This window comes from Mesoplodon densirostris, chromosome 11, assembly GCF_025265405.1.
Source record: "Mesoplodon densirostris isolate mMesDen1 chromosome 11, mMesDen1 primary haplotype, whole genome shotgun sequence".
Classification (NCBI taxonomy): domain Eukaryota; kingdom Metazoa; phylum Chordata; class Mammalia; order Artiodactyla; family Ziphiidae; genus Mesoplodon; species Mesoplodon densirostris.
The window spans coordinates 45,663,894-45,685,979 of NC_082671.1; the positions used below are offsets into that span (position 1 = coordinate 45,663,894).

Below are 22,086 nucleotides of genomic sequence, written 5' to 3' on the forward strand. Positions count from 1 at the left end.
ATAATTCGAATGTTGGTGCGTTTAATGTTGTCCCAGAGGTCTCTGAGACTGTCCTCTGTTCTTTTCATTCTTTTTTCTTTATTTTGCTGTGCAGCAGTTATTTCCACTATTTTATCTTCCACCTCACTTATCCGTTCTTCTGCCTCAGTTATTCTGCTATTGATCCCATCTAGAGTATTTTTTATTTCATTTATTGTGTTTTTAATCGATGCTTGATTCATCTTTAGTTCTTCTAGGTCCTTGTTAACTGTTTCTTGCATTTTGTCTATTCTATTTCCAAGATTTTGGATCATCTTTACCATCATTATTCTGAATTCTTTTTCAGGTAGACTGCCTATTACTTCTTCATTTGTTAGGTCTGGTGGGTTTTTATCTTGCTCCTTCTCCTGCTGTGTGTTTTTCTGTCTTCTCATTTTGCTTATGTTACTGTGTTTGGGGTCTCCTTTTTGCAGGCTGCAGGTTCGTAGTTCCCGTTGTTTTTGGTGTCTGTCCCCAGTGGCTAAGGTTGGTTTAGTGGGTTGTGTAGGCTTCTTGGTGGAGGGGACTACTGCCTGTGTTCTGGTGGATGAGGCTGGATCTTGTCTTTCTGGTGGGCAGGTCCACGTCTGGTGGTGTGTTTTGGGATGTCTGCAGACTTTTTATGATTTTAGGCCACCACTCTGCTAATGGGTGGCGTTGTGTTCCTGTCTTGCTAGTTGTTTGGCATAGGGTGTCCAGCACTATAGCTTGCTGGTCGTTGAGTGAAGCTGGGTGCTGGTGTTGAGATGGAGATCTCTGGAAGATTTTCGCCGTTTGATATTGTGTGGAGCTGGGAGGTCTCTTGTGGACCAGTGTCCTGAAGTTGGCTCTCCCACCTCAGGGGCACAGCACTGACTCCTGGCTCCTCAATTTGGGATGATTTGTTGTCTATTCATGTATTCCACAGATGCAGGGTACATCAAGTTGATTGTGGAGCTTTAATCCGCTGCTTCTGAGGCTGCTGGGAGAGGCTTTCCTTTCTCCTTTGTTCTCACAGCTCCTGGGTCTCAGCTTTGGATTTGGCCCCACCTCTGCGTGTAGGTCGCCGGAGGGCGTCTGTTCTTCGCTCAGACAGGACAGGGTTAAAGGAGCAGCCTCTTCGGGGACTCTGGCTCACTCAGGCCGGGCGGGAGGGAGGGGCACGGAGTGCGGGGCGAGCCTGCAGCGGCAGATGTCGGCGTGACGTTGCACCAGCCCGAGGCGCGCCGTGCGTTCTCCCAGGGAAGCCGCCCCTGGATCCCGGGACCCCGGCAGTGGCAGGCTGCACAGGCTCCCGGAAGGGCGGTGTGGACAGTGACCTGCGCTCGCACACAGGCTTCTTGGCGGCGGCAGCAGCAGCCCCAGCGTCCCACGCCCGTCTCTGGGCTCCGCGCTTTCAGCCGCGACTCACGCCCGTCTCTGGAGCTCATTTACGCGGCGCTCTTAATCCCCTCTCCTCGCGCACCAGGAAACCAAGAGGGAAGAAAAAGTCTCCTGCCTCTTCAGCAGCTCCAGAGTTTTCCCGGATTCCCTCCCGGCTAGCTGTGGCACATTAGCCCCCTTCAGGCTGAGTTCTCGCCGCCAGCCCCAGTCCTCTCCCTGCGCTCTGACCGAAGCCCGAGCTTCAGCTCCAGCGCCGCCCGCCCCGGCGGGGGAGCAGACAATCCTTTCGGGCTGGTGAGTGCCGCTCGGCACTGCTCCTCTGTGCGGGAATCTCTCCGCTTTGCCCTACCCAGGTATGTGGGGAGTTTCTTGCCTTTTGGGAGGTCTGGGGTCTTCTGCCAGCGTTCAGTAGGTGTTCTGTAGGAGTTGTTCCACGTGTAGCTGTATTTCTGGTGTATCCGTGGGGAGGAAGGTGATCTCCGCGTCTTACTCTTCCGCCATCTTGTTTGCTAGAGATTTAAAAAATAATTTTATTGAATACTGTCATTTATTCCATGATATTATCTAACTGATTAGCATTTAAATATAAGAAAGCATAAAATTAGCAAAGCATGATCTGACTTTGAGTTTGAGATTTAGATGGAATTTGTGTACCATGAAATATATGTGCATCAAGAAATACAGGAAAACCTTGATTTGGAGTTAATTTTTGCCTTTTAATAATCATAGCAAATGTAATTTATTATATAATATTAAATATTTATTTATATAAAGTTTTCTCATATAGTACAGACTTTTCAGTCTGTTTCTCTCTGCCTATCAGTTTGCCTGCTGTGACAGTTACCACAAAGTTTTTGTTTGTCGATGTCCTCATGGATAACAGCCCTGGAGTCTGCACTTATGTCTTCATAATTGACTTTATGATTACTTCTCTCCCAGTGAAATCCGTTACCAAGGGTGAGCAAAACCTCAGTGCTGAAATATCCTGAAGAAGGTTTCACAGGAGTGAAAATAACTAAGGCCCACATAAACACCACTGTTGATACTCTAGCTCATGATCATGGACTCTGGACAACACAAGATTGCTATGGTCCTTAATTATGTAAGAGTACCCCCACTATCCTTATTTTAAGTGGTATGAGGCATACTAGAATTCAGGAGAGGAACTTTCCTTTATGTACTTTCCTTAAATTTACTCACCCTGACTAAAGAGTGAGATCCCTTGAATTGATGCAGCTTTGGTAGAAAGTCATTCACTGCAGTGTAAGGATTGGAATGGTCACCAGATTCTCTCTCTGCTTCAAAAGGAGGGCTAAATGATTATGATATTTTTGGGGAGTTTCTTGCCTTTTGGGAGGTCTGAGGTCTTCTGCCAGTGATCAGTGGGTGTTCTATAGGAGTAGTTCCACGTGTAGATGTATTTCTGATGTATCTGTGGGGAGGAAGGTGATCTCCGCGTCTTACTCTTAAGCCGTCTTCTCCAGAATCCTATATATATATATATATATATATATATTTTTTTTTTTTTTTTTTGCGGTACGCGGGCCTCTCACCACCGTGGCCTCTCCTGTTGTGGAGCACAGGCTCCGGACATGCAGGCCCAGTGGCCACGGCCCATGGGCTCAGCCGCTCCGCGGCATGTGGGATCTTCCCGGACCGGGGCATGAACCCGCGTCCCCCGCATCGGTAGGCGGACTCTCAACCACTGCGCCACCAGGGAAGCCCAGGTTAAAATATTTTAAATATATTTATTACTGTTATTACTGTTGTGTTGTGATTCAGACATGGACTTGGCTATCATAATGGCTCAACACTGTCACTGATATTGTATGTACTACTCCTGTTTTAGATAATATGTAATATTCCTAATTTAGATTGTATGTAATACTCTTATTTTAGATACACATAATTTTTAACTATAAATATATTAAGAATAGAAATTCAGAATGTGAGTAAAATTACACGAGAAAATATGCTACTTTCTTACTGACTTCCTTGCAAAAATATGATTCAAATAAAATAGCCAAAGAACTTCTTTCACTGCTTAATAGAATAACAGTTTCAGAAGCCAGATGATATGTAACCCCAATTCTTGCATCTTCTTGATATAAAAATTCTTTTATATGCAATATCTCATTAAGGTGTAAATAATGTATTTCTACATTTTGGAGAGTATTGATAGCACTAGAATCAAAGCCATAATTTCATTTATTTTGCCTTTTGCCTCTCAGCAGGTTTCTGGCATGGCTGACAGGGGAACAAGCAATCACTCAAAAATGACTGACTTCATTCTTGTAGGCTTCAGCGTCCACCCAGAGCTCCACATTCTCCTCTTCCTGCTATTTCTGCTTGTCTATGCCACGATCCTTCTAGGGAATGCTGGCATGATGGTCATCATTATGACCGATCCCCGGCTGAACACAGCAATGTATTTCTTCCTGGGCAACCTCTCCTTCATTGATCTCTTCTGTTCATCTGTTATTGTACCCAAGGCGATGATCAACTTCTGGTCTGAGAGCAAGTCCATCTCCTTTGCAGGCTGTGTGACCCAGCTCTTTCTCTTTGCCCTCTTCATTGTGACTGAGGGATTTCTCCTGGCAGCCATGGCTTATGACCGCTTCATTGCCATCTGCAGTCCACTCCTCTACTCTGTCCAGATGTCAACACGTCTCTGTGCTCAGTTGGTGGCTGGTTCCTATTTCTGTGGCTGCATCAGCTCAATTCTTCAGACCTGCATGACATTTACTTTATCCTTTTGTGCTTCTCGGGCCATTGACCACTTTTACTGTGATACTCGCCCACTTGAGAGACTATCTTGTTCTGACCATCTTCATCCATAAAATGGTTTCTTTCTCCTTATCTGTCATCATTATCTTGCCTACCATCATAGTTATTATTGTTTCTTATTTGTATATTGTGTCCACAGTTCTAAAGAAACCCTCCACTGAGGGACGTAAGAAAGCCTTCTCCACCTGCAGCTCTCACCTGGGAGTCGTGAGTGTACTGTATGGTGCTGCATTTTTTATGTATCTCACTCCTGACAGATATCCTGAGCTGAGTAAAGTGGCCTCATTATGTTACACCCTAGTCACTCCCATGTTGAATCCTTTGATTTACTCTTTGAGAAACAAAGATGTCAAAGAGGCTCTGAGGAAGATCCTGGGGGAAAAGATATTTTTATTTAATTCTATTTGAACATTCTTTTTGAAATTCTATATAACTGAAAGACCTGGGCATTATAATAACTTGCGGAAACACTGACTCAAAAAAAAATGTAGGGGCTTCCCTGGTATTGCAGTGGTTGAGAGTCCGCCTGCTGATGCAGGGGACACGGCTTCGTGCCCCGGTCTGGGAGGATCCCACATACCACGGAGCGGCTGGGCCCGTGAGTGGCCGCTGAGCCTGCACGTCCGGAGCCTGTGCTCCGCAACAGGAGAGGCCACAACAGTGAGAGGCCCTCGTACTGCAAAAAAAAAAAAAAAAAAAAAAAGTACCATTGAGCTTAGAAATTTTAATCTTAGAGAGCTTATTTATATGAATTCCATGAAATTACAGCCAAAGAATACATTTGGACTATATTTTGTCTGGCTGTTGATTTGGGAATGGAGTGACTTTCTCTGTACTTCATCTTCATTTTGGGTAAAGATAATGATTGCTATGTAATTTGCTTTTAGGAAAATGTATTCCAACTTTGCTGCTGACTCTTTGAGGTTATTGGTTGGGATGTATTGTTTATCTTGGGTCAGTTACACGTGTTATGTGGATATGTAGGTAATTGGTAGAGGTAACACAATGTGATGTAATAAGCCAGAGAGAACAAATATCAGATTTCCTGAAGCCATCTTCGTGAAAGCTTAGTGAGAGAATCAGATACTCTGCAGTGCACAGAGTCTGAAGGGTGACATGTAAGTAACTCTTAATTGTCCGGAGGCTAAATGAGTGATACATTTATTTCATGGTTTCTCTGACTTGAATCATTATTATTTCTCCCCCTCATTTGAATATCTACTAAACTGACAAAGTATTTTTTGAAAATTCTCCCTTTTCTCATGAAAACTATAATAAAAAGAAACAAGAGTAAAGATAATTCATATTTTATTATATATACGTTAGTGAGAATTCATTCATCAAATTAATATTTACTGAATTTTGATGTACTCTTTGCCCTATAAAAATTCCTAGGTAGAAATAATTTCTGTACTTGAGCTCACAATAATTGAGGGGAAAATAGCTGAATAGAGAGCTAGCATTCATATGGTAAACCCAGTGAATAAAGGCATGTATAGAAAATACAAAGAGAGTGCAGCCGCTAAAGATGACTGATCTAAATGATCAGGGTAAACTTTGTAAGTACATTTTAAAACATAAGTGGAATTGAGCAAGGTGAAATAGAAAAGTTTCTGTGCAAAGGAAATTAAATAACTACATGTTAAACTTCCTGAAGTTTAATACCTGATTTTTAATACACAAGAGAAGGAGTGAGAGATAAGGAAATTCATGGAAATCTTGCAGACCTATATAACAAGAAAAGGAAGATGTCCTTTATTGTGTTGGAAGTGGGGAACCACTGGGGATTTTTTTTAAAGGATATATTGTGTTCAAATTGGAATTTAATGAAAATCACATTGGTAATTTGTGGTAGGTAAATATTCATGGAAGAAGTAGATAATCATGGAAAGTGTGTGACTGTTCAAGTAAGAGGTTACAGTGGCTTTAATGATGGCAGTCTTACACGAGACAGTGAAGAGAGGGACTATCTTTAAACCTACAGGTAATCTAAGCTGAATATTGATTGATGGTTGATAAAATGAGAAATGGGTGGAAGTCAATGATGTTTGATGTTAGAACAATGATGTTCTAATGTTTGAGCATCTCTCATTGGGGAAATGCTGCCTTACAAAATGAGGAGGAAAATATGAAGAATAATAGTTAATCATTAAGAGTTAAGAAAATAAGCTCAAGATTCAGACTGAACTTTCAAATTCTGGTTTTGCCTATATGCTCAACAGTCAACTGTCTTGACTTTGCAGTGACTCTGGTTTCTCAGTTTAATGTAAGATTACTAATGTCCAGTGGGCAAAGACCCTATACCTGGGATTTAGGTGAGCTGGAACTAAAAAGAATTACAAATCACTTTCATTGAAGGTTTGTTCCATTATAGGAGTGCTGCATGAAAGATTCTGTACTTTACACCCAAAGGAGTGCTAGTATAATATGCCTAAATAACTTAAAGACCACACTGGTCTATAATATTATTACTTCTTTAAACTCATCTTGTGACATGGCATTACATTTATAATTATAGCTGATTGTAGTGTCATAACTAATAAGATTTTCTTAATTTAAATGATATTGTTCATGGTATTGAATCCTCACTCAGCTGCTGCTACACCAACAGCAATTATATTAAAAAGTTTTAGCCTACTTTTAACATTCAGATTTTTATATAAGAAATATCTATAGTAAATTAGTTAATTAATAATAACTATTATTTATGATTCTAAATAATAAATATGTATAATTATTATAAATAAGTAAATTGTAAATTTTCCATTTCCTGTGTAGCTTATCATTTTTTTGGTGAAAATTAGAGTTTCATTCAAAAAAAGATACTTCTGAGTCATTGCTCTAAAACGCAAATCCTTGGATCTAAAAAAAGATCTGCTCATTATTTTTTCCAAAACACTTTATTGAGGAGTAATTGGTGTGAAATAAACAGTATGCATTCAAAGTGCACAATTCTGTGAGTTTTGGCTTCAATGAAAACACCACCACATCAAGATACAGAACATTTCCTTCATTTCTCAAAGGTTTATTATGCCTCTTTCCAGTCCATGCTCACCTCCAAACCCATTTCCAGATAACCAATGATCTGAATGATATATATTGGAATCATACATTATGTGCTCTTTTCTCTCAGACTTCTTTCACTGAGTAAAATGATTCCGAGATTTATTTATTTTGTCACGTATAAGTAACTCATTCTTTTTATTGCTGAGTAGTATTCCATTTTTCCATTGTAAACATATACCAAATTTTGTTTATGCACTCTTAAATAAATGGGCAATTGATGTGTGTTCAGTTTTTAGATATTGTAAATAAAGCTGGTATGAATGTTCATATGTATTTGCTTAGACTTGTTTTCCTTTATCTTTGGTAATGTTGAAGATTGAAATGCTTAGTTCTTATAATAAATATATGTTCGACTTTTGAAGAGACTACCAGGGAAACATCTGGAAATAAACGATAAACCAAGAAATATTAATGCAATAAAATTTACTAAATCTCAGGAAGAATAGCGAGAATCTATGATATTTGAGCCAGGACCACTCCCTCCCTGCCCTCTCTCACCCCAGCATAGGACAAAGTGTACTCAGGCAAGTGCAGGCAAGAACATAGAGATCCCTCTGCCCCTAGATCCCAAACAAAGGCTACCATATCCCCTTGAGAGTGGCAGCTGCAAACATCTCTTATCCCCTCCAGCTCCATATTGAAGAAAATCTATTTAAGGCAAGAGTAACTAAAACGCTGGTGATCTCTACCCAGGCCCCATTCATAGGGTAAAAGCTCTACCCTGGGCTTCCCTGGTGGCGCAGTGGTTGAGAGTCCACCTGCCGATGCAGGGGACACGGGTTCGTGCCCCGGTCCGGGAGGATCCCACATACCGCGGAGTGGCTGGGCCCATGAGCCATGGCCGCTGGGCCTGTGCGTCCGGAGCCTGTGCTCCGCAACGGGAGAGGCCACAACAGTGAGAGGCCCGCGTATGGCAAAAAAAAAAAACCTCTACCCTAAGCATGCCAGGCCAAGAATACTGGGCCCCAATTGCATCTGCTGCAGTTCCCTCAAAGGACAGAAGCTCTATGCTCAGAAGACCATAGGCTACTGACCTCACTCCGATACTGGCTTCTAAAGCAGGGGTGTCATTCTGAGTGAACTGGTCCACTGTTCCTGCTCCAGTTCCAGAACAAGTGAACACAGGTTTTACCTAGAATGAAAGGTGTACCATAGTAACAGAGGCCTCCACAGCTTTCTCCAAGTGAACTGACTTTATTTGGAAAAAATGTGTGGGAAATTTCAAGCTTAAGTGAACTCTAAAACTTAATAAATATTCGGTGATAAACAATTAAGAGGAGGCTGGTGGCTCCATGAGAACAAAAAGCTAACTGCGGACCAACTAGAAGGTTATCAGAAGGAACCAAGGAAGGAGGCAGCTAAGAAAGACCCTGCTGGGGTTCAGACAAACCTCAAACACTCCTTTGCAGTCGTAGCCCCGCTACAGCCAGTTGGGCGAGCTTCCTGCTCCCCACTTACCCCTACACTGCAGTCAGGGCCCCATCACAGGTGGTTGTCCCACACAGTCCACGCAAGGGCTGCCCCTTGGCTCTGGTGGCCTGGGGGGATGGCACTTCTAGACCCTGCACATCATCTCCTATGCAAGGCCACTCCTTCAAGACTGGGAGAGATAGCTGCTTCACCTGATACACAGAAAAAAACACAAAGAGTCAAGCAAAATGAGGAGATAGAAGAATATGTTCCAAATTAACAAGATAAAACCTCAGGAAAAAAAAGAACTTAATGAACAGAGATAAGTAACCTACCTGATAAAGAGTTCAAAGTAATGGTCATAAAGATACTGAGAGACCTCAGGAGAAGAAAGGATGAACACAGAACTTCAACAAAGAGACAAAAAATATAAGAAAGTACCAAACAGTGGTCACAGAACTGAAGAATACAATAGCTAAACTGAAAAACACTCTGGAGGGATTCAGAGGCACACTGGATGAGTAGCAACTAGGATCAGTGACCTGTGCCAATGAAAATTCAATTAACAATCAAATTATGAAGAAGAAAGGAGTATTTATTCAAGCCAAACTGAGAATTAAAATCTGGGAGACATCCTCTCAGAAAGCTCTGAGAACTGTTCCACCTGTTAGAAGTTAAAAGCACATCAAATGAAATATAGATATTTACATAAAGTTCACCAAAGATACATAGTCCAGGTAAGCACGTGCAAGGCAAACAGAAAGTCACTATGACCCCTACAGAGTTGGCAAAGAACTCTGTTCTTTTAAGAAGTTGCACTGCTAGCATCAGAAGAAAGGAAGAAGATGATCTATATGGTCAAGCAGGCATTCCCATTTTTAGGAGCTCTGGTTAATGTGTAATGCAGATGCACACTGCACATTAGGGAGGGAGGGAGGAGGCCAAATAGTTACAGAGAGAACATTTTATGTTTAATTTTTCTTGTCCTGCCTTTGAATATAAATTTTATTTCATCACCTGGAAGACAGGGCAGAAAAAAATCATCCAAAGAAGCAGCAAATACAAACAAACAAAAACCATAAAAAAGAATTTTAAAAAGTGAAGATAGCTTAAGGGACATATGGAACAACATCAAGCAGAATAACATACACATTCTAGGGGTCCCAGAAGGAAAAGAATGAGAGAAAGGGGAATAAAACTATTTGAAGAAATAATGGCTGAAAATTTCCCTAACCTGGAGAAAAAAACAGACATCCAGGTGCAGGAAGCACAGAGTGCCAGGAAAGATAAGTGCAAAGAGATCCACACCAAACACATTAAAATTAAAATGTCAAAAACTAAAGATAAAGAGAGAATCTTAAAAGTAGCAAGCAAAAAGCAACTTGTTACATACAAGGGTGCCCCCGTAAGATGATCAACTGATTTCTTCAGCAGAAACTTTTCAGGACCAAAGAGAATGGCATGACACACACAGAGGGCTGAGAGGAAAAAAATTCCAACCAAGAATAATCTACCTGGTAAGGTTATCATACAGAATTAAAGGAGAGATTAAGGGTTTTCCAGACCAGCAAAAGTTAAAGGAATTCATCACCACTAAACTGGACCTACAAGAAGTGTTAAAGTGACTCTTTTAGCTTAATTTCCAAAATATACACACAGCTCATACAACTCAACAACAACAACCACAAAAACCCAATCAAAGAATGGGCAGGGCTTCCCTGGTGGCGCAGTGGTTGGGAGTCCGCCTGCCAGTGCAGGGGACGCGGGTTCGTGCCCCGGTCCGGGAGGATCCCACATGCCGCGGAGTGGCTGGGCCCGTGAGCCATGGCCGCTGGGCCTGTGCGTCCGGAGCCTGTGCTCCGCAACGGGAGGGGCCACAGCGGTGAGAGGCCCGCGTACCACAAAAAAAAAAAAAAAAAAAAAAAAAAAAAGAATGGGCAGACAGCATAAACAGACATTTCTCCAAAGAAGACATACAGATGGCCAATAGACACATGAAAAGATGCTCATCACTGCTAATTATTAGAGAAATGCAAATCAAAACTACAATGAGGGCTTCCCTGGTGGCGCAGTGGTTGAGAGTCTGCCTGCCAATGCAGGGGACACGGGTTTGTGCCCTGGTCCGGGAAGATCCCACATGCTGCGGAGCGGCTGGGCCTGTGAGCCATGGCCGCTGGGCTTGTGTGTCCGGAGCCTGTGCTCTGCAACGTGAGAGGCCACAACAGTGAGAGGCCCGCGTACCATAAAAAAAAAAAAAAAAAAAAAAACTACAATGAGGCGCCACTTCACACCTGCCAGAATGGCCATCATTAAAATGTCTACAAATAACAAATGCTGGAAAGAGTATGGAAGAAAGAGAACCCTCCTACACTGTTGATGGGAATGTACATTGGTGCAGCCACTGTGGAAAACAGTATGGAGGTTCATCAAAAAACTAACACAGAGTTGCCATGTGATCCAGTAATCCCACTCCTGGGCATATATCCAGAGAAAACTCTAATTCAAAAAGATATATCCACCCCTATGCTCACTGCAGCACTATTTGCAATAGCCAAGACATGGAAACAACCTAAATGTCCATCGACAGACAAATGGAAAGAAGATGTGGTACATATATACAATGGAATATTACTCAGCATAAAAAAGAATGAAATGATGTCGTTTGCAGCAACATGGATGGGTCTAGAGATTATTATACTAAGTGAAGCCAGAAAGAGAAAGACAAATACCTTATGATCAAAGACAAATATCACTTACGTGTGGAATCTAAAATATGACTCGAATGAACTTATCTATGAAACAGAAACAGACTCACAGACTTAGAGGACAGACTTGTGGTTGCCAAGGCGGAGGGAGTGGGAAGGAGGCATGGATGGGGAGTTCGGGATTAGCAGATGCAAACTGTTATATATAGAATAGATAAACAACAAGGTCCTACTTTGAAACACAAGGATCTGGCCTTCCTTGGTGATGCAGTGGTTAAGAATCCGCCTGCCAGTTCAGGGGACACGGGTTTGATCCCTGGTCCAGGAAGATCCCACATGCCACGGAGCAACTAAGCCTATGTGCCACAACTACTGAGCCTGCACTCTAGAGCGTGCAAGCTACAACTACTGAGCCCATGTGCCACAACTACTGAAGCCCGTGCTCCTACAGCCCATGTTATGCAACATAGAGAAGCCACCACAATGAGAAGCCCGCACACCATAAGAAAGAGTAGCCCCCACTTGCCAGAACTAGAAAAAGCCTGCGTGCAGCAATGAAGACCCAACACAGCCAAAAATAAATAATAAATTAATTAATTTAAAAAAAGAAGAAAAATGCAAGGATCTATATTTAATATTCTATAATATATCATAATGGAAAAGAAAATGAAAAAGAATAAAAAATAAATAAAGAGACTCCTTTAAACTGAAAAGAAAAAGTACTATTTAGTAAAAAGGAGACATTTGAAAGTAAAAAATCTCACTGGTAAAGGCAAATATATAGTAAAAGTAGTGGTTTAACCACTTGTGAAGCTACTATGAAGATTAAAAGACAAACATAGTAAAATGAACAATAACTACAATAATTAGTTGAGGTATACGCAAAATAAAAAGATGTAAAATACAACATCAAAAACAACACGTGAGGTAAATTAAAATTTATTTAGAATGCATTCAAGCTTAAGTTGCTATCAACTTAAAACAGCAACCTTTATTTGCTTTATATATATAATATATATATTTTATATAATGCTTACTGAATAAGCTGTTAAATATTTTGATCATCACCCCTTTTGGTAACTACTAAAACAATTGAATCATAAGTCAAAATTTTTTTCATTAAAAAAACACTTTGTCAGATGGCAATTCCTGTCAGTTCTTGCAAACCTTGAAAGAGGGAACAACTTCAATGTTATAAGATCTTTTTTACAGAATAAAAAAAGGAGAAAAAAATTCCCTGTCTTTTAATGATGTTAAGACAAGCTTGAGTCCAAAATGTGCCATGATTAGTATGAGGAAACCAAATAATGCTTTGTCTTGATGATGAACATATACACAATAATTCTAAATAAAATTCAGTAAAACCGGGCTTCCCTGGTGGCGCAGTGGTTGGGAGTCCGCCTGCTGAACATCTCCAATATCCAGGACATTTAGGATTGACAATGTCTCAGATGGAAAAAAAAAAAGTAATATATGGGAAGGATACATTACCTTAAAAAGCTTTCAATAATATTTTTATGATACTCGAGAGAATAAATTTCACTGATGGCCAGGAGTACAAAATAAACAGCCACAACATCATTAGTGGAAGAGAAAGAATAATCACAGAATAGTACTTTTCTTCTCCAAAAGTTTGGTTAGAGCCTCTTTGACATCTTTGTTTCTCAAAGAGTAAGTCAAAGGATTCAACATGGGAGTGACTAGGGTGTAACATAATGAGGCCACTTTACTCAGCTCAGGATATCTGTCAGGAGTGAGATACATAAAAAATGCAGCACCATACAGTACACTCACGACTCCCAGGTGAGAGCTGCAGGTGGAGAAGGCTTTCTTACGTCCCTCAGTGGAGGGTATCTTTAGAACTGTGGACACAATATACAAATAAGAAACAATAATAACTATGATGGTAGGCAAGATAATGATGCCGGATAAGGAGAAAGAAACCATTTTATGGATGAAGAGGTCAGAACAAGATAGTCTCTCAAGTGGGCGAGTATCACAGTAAAAGTGGTCAATGGCCCGAGAAGCACAAAAGGATAAAGTAAATGTCATGCAGGTCTGAAGAATTGAGCTGATGCAGCCACAGAAATAGGAACCAGCCACCAACTGAGCACAGAGACGTGTTGACATCTGGACAGAGTAGAGGAGTGGACTGCAGATGGCAATGAAGCGGTCATAAGCCATGGCTGCCAGGAGAAATCCCTCAGTCACAATGAAGAGGGCAAAGAGAAAGAGCTGGGTCACACAGCCTGCAAAGGAGATGGACTTGCTCTCAGACCAGAAGTTGATCATCGCCTTGGGTACAATAACAGATGAACAGAAGAGATCAATGAAGGAGAGGTTGCCCAGGAAGAAATACATTGCTGTGTTCAGCCGGGGATCGGTCATAATGATGACCATCATGCCAGCATTCCCTAGAAGGATCGTGGCATAGACAAGCAGAAATAGCAGGAAGAGGAGAATGTGGAGCTCTGGGCGGACCCTGAAGCCTACAAGAATGAAGTCAGTCACTTCTGAGCGATTGCTTGTTCCCCTGTCAGCCATGCCAGAAACCTGCTGAGAGGCACAAGGCAAAATAAACCAATTAACTCTTGGCTTTCATCCTAGCTACAAATAATCGCTTACAGTATTAGTATTCACAAAGCTATTCTAAAATCATTATTTATTTTAACCTTAAAAATTGCAGTGACTTAAATTTAAGCCAACTGCAACGGATGAGGAACCAAAAGGTTAGTTTTATGTCCTAATTCATACAAGTGGTGGAACTAGAGCTTTTTCCTCTGAGTCTAATGCCATGCGTTTTCATCCAAATACCCTTCACATTTGCAAGTGTCACTTCTGTATATATTTGCAATTCGTGATTTATGCAATAAATTTAATGTCATGAAACAGTGATTGGGAGAGAGCACAAATATTTCAATAAATGACATTTTAAAGCAATTTTGGTGTCTGGGTTTAGAGATATTAGGGGCTTCAGTAGTCTAGTTTAGGAAAACTTAGCTTGGAGGGCTTAAGTACCAGCAGATACAAAGAAAGTGACTGAATTTTAAGACTACTTAAAAGGTGCAATTACTTTTTGTGGGTAATGGAAACTTTCGATTCCGATGTAAGTTATATACTTACAAAGAAAAAGTTGTGCACAACCAAGCACAAAAATTATTAGCACTTGCATGCTATTTCTCCATATGAGCCTCAAAACCCCTTTCATAAATACAATTTCCCTGCATTTCCTCAACTGACAGCTCATAGTTTTTAAAGAAAAAGCCTTACACTGACTAGACAGAAGAATTTCTTTAGAAATGGATGCTAAACAAAAGATACATATGAAGGAATTGTTGATTGAATTCTTATTCACCCTGGATATAACCTTCACAGCCATCATTAGTTCATTTACTAGACAGCTCAAGCAAGATTTTGAACTCCTGGTTCCTCTTTCTCTCCCCTCAGGGCTTTATATGCATGACTCTGCTTAGACAACAATAATAATAGCAAACATTATATGGCACCTTTTATAGGCTACTTTTCTAAATGCTTTCATAGTAGCTCATTTAATACATACAACAATAATGTGAGCTGAGTACTATTATAGTCTCCAGTTTACAGTAAGGAAAATGAGGTACCAAGAAATAATATATGTTGAAAGCCACATACTAGGGTCAGAATTGGAATTTGAAGCCAAGAAACCTGGCTCCAGAATCCATGCTCTTAATCACTGTGTGATATCTATCACCTTTGATAAAGAAATCTGAGAGAAGTGTAATATTTTGCCTAAAAAAAATGACTTCCAGGAAAATGGCATGATGTCTTCTTGATACATTTTTGTTATGCACCAACTCCATCAAAAATTAAATATTCAAATAATTATAAAGGAGCAAGATTTTAAAAAGATCATACTTAGGGTCTGAGGAAGTATAAGCTATTTAGGCAGTGAAAAGAAACTAAGGTAGTTGTGAAATCTTTTTTGAAAAATCATATATTTTATTTATATTTCTTTAATCTTGCCTAGGGGCAAGGAAACAGATCATTTTAATTTTTGAGATTTACTCCTATCAAACTCATTCCAATGTTAATAAGTTTATGACTGAAGCCATTTATGCCTGGAAAAGGGAGAGTTTTTCCCAGGGTAGCCAATAGACAAGTAGTCAGTTTGTGATTTATTATTTGTCAAAAACTAACATTTGAAATTTTACTCTTACCTTATATTGTTGGGTAATTTGTCATATTCTGTAAAAGGAAGCAGCAGAATTCTGATGTTTTTGTCTTGTTGTTAATTCTAGAAAGAGTAAACATAAAGTTAATTAATGACTATGTTACAACTACAAGTAATGAAAAATCATTATGTCAAGATAAAATGAACCCCTTCCCCCCCAAAAAAATTTCCAAAGGTGTGTTCATTATCCCAGTTTCATATTCTTCCCATAGAGAAAATAAACTTACTTTCCTTATTGCTCTATATAAACTACTCTCCTTTCCTTTAGTAGTTGATATTGGAAAATGTTATCGTCCTTTGTAAAAAGAGAAACAAGTGAATTTTCCAAATGATGCTGGGCTAACTCTGAAATATTTCCAGGAATAATATTCTGTAGTTATGCAAAGTGAACCTGAAGAATCAATCTGCAGGATATTCTCTCTCCTGCTTTCTTGGGTGCTTGAACATTTTAAAGAAGGAAAATAGATTGTCTTAGATATCCAAGCAGAGGCCCTGAATCATCTGGAATCTCTGATAATCTGCCAAAATATCAGCAGCAGTTATTTATAATGGCTTTGGTATTTTGACATAACAATGCACATTTTTCATATAATTACAGCATTGAGGTTTCCCTCACTTTCTGGGAGATAGTCCTCCTGGGAAAGAAAGAAGCATAAATTAGTTATTAAGATATCTAGGCTCCAGAGCCAAGGTCCATGAGGAACACAGAGACTCCAGATTTTAAAAAGAAAGAAAGAAAATGGGAACAAAAAGGAGCCTAAGCCTAATAGGAGTCAAAATACATACAAGAGCTGTTTTCTTATTGTGAGAATCCTTTGGGAGGGACCAAAACCATCTTTCAGTCTTAATTTCTTCACTGAAAAGGAGCATTTCAATTTATCATTTCAGCAAAGTTTTTGGTAGGCAAATAGAAATAGATATGAAAGGAAATATTATATTATGAAACATAACTTACAGGGAAATTTTGTTCCTAGCTGTAAAGTTCATTTCATTTTCACTCAAAACTCTCCATATTTATTCTTTAGATACATTGTGTCAATAATAATTGATAATAAAGAGTACAGCAGCATGACTAAGATGTGGGGCAAAGCCCAGTAAGTGCCCCCTAATTGGTTAAGTAAAGGATAGATAATGATTAACTATATCTAAAGATAGGTTCACTTTGTAACTTTAATTGATTCAGAGATGTTTATCCAGATGTCATGTATTAGGTTAATTTCTCAACAGTCATTATATACACTTCAAAATAATTTTTAAACTGTTTTATATCAGTCAAGAAAATCCCAATTTGTATTTAATATGAATTAAATCATTAAGCTAACTGCCATAAATACATATTGTAACATAGTAAGGGAAGGAGAATAGGTAAAAAGGAAGAAAATAATGGTGGCTCATAAAGTCCTTACATGTGCAGCTGGTTGAAGGCAATAGTTGGTATTTTTCTTTCCATATTCCCCCTGGTCTCAACAATAACCACAGTGTCCAAAAGTTATTTACCTGGTGGGGTGATGCAAACCTCACTGCTGAAGGATCTGAGCCCTTGTGGTCTTGTCGAGTTGAATTGCTATAGTTGTTCATTAATATTAGTATTAGGAGGCATCGTGGAATATTCCCTGGGTCACTACCATACTCCTTCTTTTCTCCTTTCTATTAATATCTTTTGCTAATCAGTATCAGTTACCCAAAAGAATACAAAGCATTTTGTTTACCTGTAGTTCAGTGAAATGTATGCCCAAGAGGCAGGAGCAATTGCTGTGTCCCCTAGTAAAATCATCTGTCTGCTGGGTAGTAGGTATTCTAATTCAGCAAAGTCAAACGTCTCAGACAGTGAAGAAAAAATGTTGAGAGTGGGTTAGTAGGTTTTATAGTGGTGGTTGGCATTCCCACTTTGACCCATTGTAGTTGGACCATAGTATGATTAGGAAAGAAGTATCTTCATAAATTCGTTCTGAATGCAGAGCACAGACCATATCCTGGATGACAATAACCCAAATTTGTAAAGTATTGCCAGCCAATTGGTTCAACAACTGAGGCTTCAATAAGTGATTCCACCATTCCATAAATTCATCTGACTCTGTTTGACTAGCTGCATGATAATTCTATTGACTTTCATGGGTATGAGTGCATCACCTTACTTCTCTTCTTGTAAAGTGAGTGCCTTGCACCAAGGCACTAGTGCAATATGGCATAATATTGAATAAGACATTTGTTGAGTCCTAATAGGGTATACCAGTATTAGCAGAAGCAATTTGAGCAGAGAATTCCCAAGATGGCAGAGTAAGAAGACTCTGAGCTCACCTCCTCTCAGGGGTACATCAAAATTACAACTATTTACAGAACAGCTATTTATAAGTAAAACCAGAACTTACCAGAAAATATCTTCTACAACTAAAGGTATAAAGACGAAACCACAATGAGAAGGGTAGGAGGGGCAGAGTCTCAGTTTAGCCAAGACCCATACTCCAGGGTGACCCACAAACAGGTGGGTGACCTACAAGCAGGAGAATAATTACAGTTGCCGAGGTTCTTCCCAAGGAGTGAGGGGTCTGAGGCTCATATCAGGATCCCCAGCACAGTATTCCTGTGCTAGGAATATGAGAAGATGAGCCTCCAGAAAGTTTGGCTTTGAAGGCCAGGGGTGCTTACTTTCACCTCACACCAGTCAGAATGGCCATCATTAAAAATCCACAAACAATAAATGCTGGAGAGGGTGTGGAGAAAAGGGAAGCCTCCTACACTGTTGGTGGGAATGGAATTTGGTGCAGCGTCTATGGAAGACAGTATGGAGATTCCTTTAAAAACTAAAAACAGAGTTACCATATGATCAAGCAATCCCACTCCTGGGCATATATCCATAGAAAACTCTAATTCGAAAAGATACATGCACCCCAATGCTCACAGCAGCACTATTTACAATAGCCAAGACATGGAAACACCTTAAATGTCCATCAACTGATGAATGGATAGAGATGTGGTATGTGTATACACACACACACACACACACACACACACACACAATGGAATATTACTCAGCCATAAAAAAGAATGAAATAATGCCATTTACAGCAACATGGATGGACCTAGAGATTATCACATTAAGTGAAGTGAGTCAGACAAAGACAAATATCATATGATATCATTTATATGTGGAATCTAAAAAAAATGATACAAATGAACTTATTTACAAAACAGAAATAGATTCACAGACATAAAAAACAAACCAATGGTTACCGAAGGAGATAGTGGTGGGGAGCAGGGGAGAGACAAATTAGGAGTTTGGGATTAACATATACACACTACTATATATAAAATAGGTAAACAACAAGGACCTACTGTATAGCACAGGGAACTATACTCAGTATCTTGTAATAACCTATAATAGAAAAGAATCTGCAAAAGAATGAATATATATATGTTAAAAAATCTTGTCTCTTTTTCATGAACTGTTTCATGAAATACAAACTGTGTAGTGGCTTTGTATTGCTTTTTTGCTCTCTGGTTTCCATTTCCCCTTCCTTAATAACACTTAATTTATTTTTGAGGCATTAGGAAATTCCATTTTGATACAGTCTACTGGACTCAACTTATGTGTCTTATCTTCCCTTGGCAAACAGGCCCATACCAAAGAAAGGCCAATAGAATGCTTCCTCACTGGAATTTGAAGTTTTAGCAGCGTGACTCAGAGAATGATAATACTTGAAGTTTATATTTCCAACTTGTGACACTTTTTTTCAGATGGATCACTGCCAGACCATTCCTATATATCTTGCTTCTTCGTTCTCTGCAATGTATTTGGTCTTACCCTGTTTTAAACATGAAACTTCTGCCTTCCTATCATTTCTGTGTGTTAACCAATACTCTTACCCTTCTAATAAATAACTTTTTGCCTAGGTTACTTAACTAAGTTTCTGTTACTTGTATCCAAAACTTTAAACAAACATTCAAAATCAGTTCCAGGGAATGCATGGATGTAATTGCTTCAGGGAAAACTAGGGTTTGGGCCTAATTGCTTATCTGGCCAAAAATATGATATAAGAAAAAGAAACTTTATTTTATATTAAGAATAAAACCTAGCTGTTTGCATAATTTGTGGCAAAAATGTCTATAACTTACCACACGGTTAAATGGAATCATATACCCACTGAAAGCAAGAACCTGATGGACCAATAGAGTTACCTTTATGTGATGTAATTATGGCAAGGGTAATTCAAAGACTGCAGCATGCTGTGAGTACTTCTGACAAATTAAAGCAAAAACTGAGGTCAGATTCTTAAATTCTCTTTAGATAGGGAACTTGTCACCATAACAAAATAATCTATATATTACAGCTGCAGATATGAAGTTGCAGAAAACTAAACCCAGAGTGTAAATTTTTGGTTTACTGAACACAAAGTATGTTGATTCATTCCTTCAATATCTCTCATACAATTAACTGAGGATTCCTAGGTTTGTAACATTACTTAAAATGTTTCAAAATTCTGACATTTTGGAAATTCTACCACCACCACCTTTGCACAAGAAAGCAGACCTACCTCCCTGACAGAGTTATTCCCTGCTCACTTTAAGACGCTGCTACTCCTTTAGCTGGGGAAGTTCCCTTGAAGGAAGAAGATAATTCCCCTTTCATTCCACTCCTCATTTTCATTTTATGAGCTCGATTATTATCACCAGAACCCAGCATGCTGAGACATGAATACTGCTCCAAGGCAGATGCAGAATTTGTGGAAGACTGGCCTAAAATTATGAGTGTTTTTTGGATACATATTAGCAAAAGTGTTTTGGTGTGAATGAATTTTCAGGGCTCTTTTACTTGAGGGGGAGGGAGATACTGGGCAGAATTCTTACTTACCAAAGCTTTGACAATTAGTGTGCTAACTCATGTAAATAAGTCAAAGTCTAATAGTTGGTTGGGTTGATGAATACAATTCATTAACTAATACTGGATATCTCTAAAGGAAGTTAAGACCCTAGAACACTTTGGGAAAAGTGTAGAAAAAGAAATTCAATATCTTCGGAGATAGCAGTGCCAAGGAGGATTAACCATAGAAGTTCTTGTCTCATATATCCTGGTTAGATGCCCCTGAGGTGTCAGAAAATCTTCCCTTCACCAGTGACAAAGCAAACAGCCAGCAGTCTTCAAAGCAGCTGGGATGCTTCTCTCTAAGGATGTTGGTGGCAGACATTAAACTTAAAATGGCCTTCCTGATATCAGTGAGAAGAGAGGAGTGAGAGAGTTCAAACTGTGGCCTCTGACTGACAGAGCAAAGGAAGATTTGGTTAACATAATAGTAGCAACTCTAGCTTATTAGTCCAAAGGATGGCTGTGGTATAGTAATCTCCACCTAAGATTAGGTAGTCATGAAGTATCTAGGAATAAAGAAAGTGGACACTCTTCTGAGAGAGAGAGATAGAGAGAGAGAGAGAGAGAAAGAAAGATTAGCTCTCTCCAATCAACAGAAAGCTGACTTGAGCCACCATGATTCAGATCATACCCATCTCCCAATTCTTAGACCTGAGTTGGTTCACAAAGAGTCACTGGAATGAAGAGAAGGCTGGATGCTCTTGAGTAAGATATGAACTGAAATCCTTCCAGCAAACCTTCTTTAAATATTTGTGTCTAATTTTTGGGTGACCAAACACTGAAGAAAAGTATAAGCCCAAACATTTTGTGGACTTTTAGAGCTATTTAGACCCTATCTCAGAACTATCCAGCAGAGGGACAAAGAGCCTGAAATTTCTTGAAGTAAATATTTCTAATAGTGTGATGTTTGACAAGTTTGGATCCTGTTTGAAGGTCCTTTGTCTATTTTTCACTCTCTAACTTCCTAGAATGCTGCTTAGGGACTCACTTTCTCCAGCCTTATCATCGTGTATGTGCCACCAGAGCAAAAGAAAATTTTATATATCTAATTATTCATCTTTTGCTTAAGTCATCCAAAGTTCAGTTATGTGGGTTGCCACTAAAGAAACCTAACTATAAGACATGAAATTGAGGAAACTGATACCCATCATCACAGTGCCAAACAATGTGAATAAATGAATGATTGTTTACAAGTTGATAAGGAAAGAAGAGACTATTTTTAAAATCTAGAAGTCATATTCTGTAAAAGTAAGAAATATAAAAATTAGTCTTTGATTAAAGTTTTTTGGGGGCTTTGTCTTTTATTTTTACAAATTAGAATAATTAAGAAATGATGTTGACCATCTGTATGTCTTCTTTGGAGAAATGTCTATTTAGGTCCTCTGCCCATTTTTTTGATTGGGTTGTTTGTTTTGATGATATTAAGTTGCATGAGATATCACTTATATATGGAATCTTTAAAAAAAAAGGATTCAAATGATCTTGTTCACAAAACAGAAACAAACTCACAAACTTAGGGAACGAACTTATGGTTACCAGTAGGGAATGGTGGTGGGGAGGGATAGTTAGGGAGTTTGGGATTGTCATGTACACACTGCTATATTGAAAATGGATAACCAGTGAGGACCTACTGTATAGCACAGGGAACTGTGCTCAATATTATATAA

The 22,086-nt window shown here is 39.3% G+C and overlaps 2 protein-coding genes across 2 annotated transcripts; one reads left to right on the plus strand and one right to left on the minus strand.

Annotated features, from left to right (window-relative positions):
- Positions 1–3,623: 3,623 nt before the first annotated feature.
- LOC132498901 (olfactory receptor 9K2-like) lies at positions 3,624–4,554 on the plus strand (the record flags this gene model as incomplete). Its single annotated transcript, XM_060113128.1, is given in 2 exon segments — positions 3,624–4,205; positions 4,207–4,554. Coding segments are annotated over 2 exon segments (930 nt in total), but the record flags the coding sequence as incomplete, so codon positions are not given.
- Positions 4,555–12,950: 8,396 nt separating this feature from the next.
- LOC132499204 (olfactory receptor 9K2) lies at positions 12,951–13,949 on the minus strand. The gene has a single exon (XM_060113622.1). It carries the CDS (start codon positions 13,890–13,892, stop codon positions 12,951–12,953), a length of 942 nt encoding a protein of 313 aa, XP_059969605.1. The 5' UTR covers positions 13,893–13,949.
- Between the last annotated feature and the right edge of the window lie 8,137 nt (positions 13,950–22,086).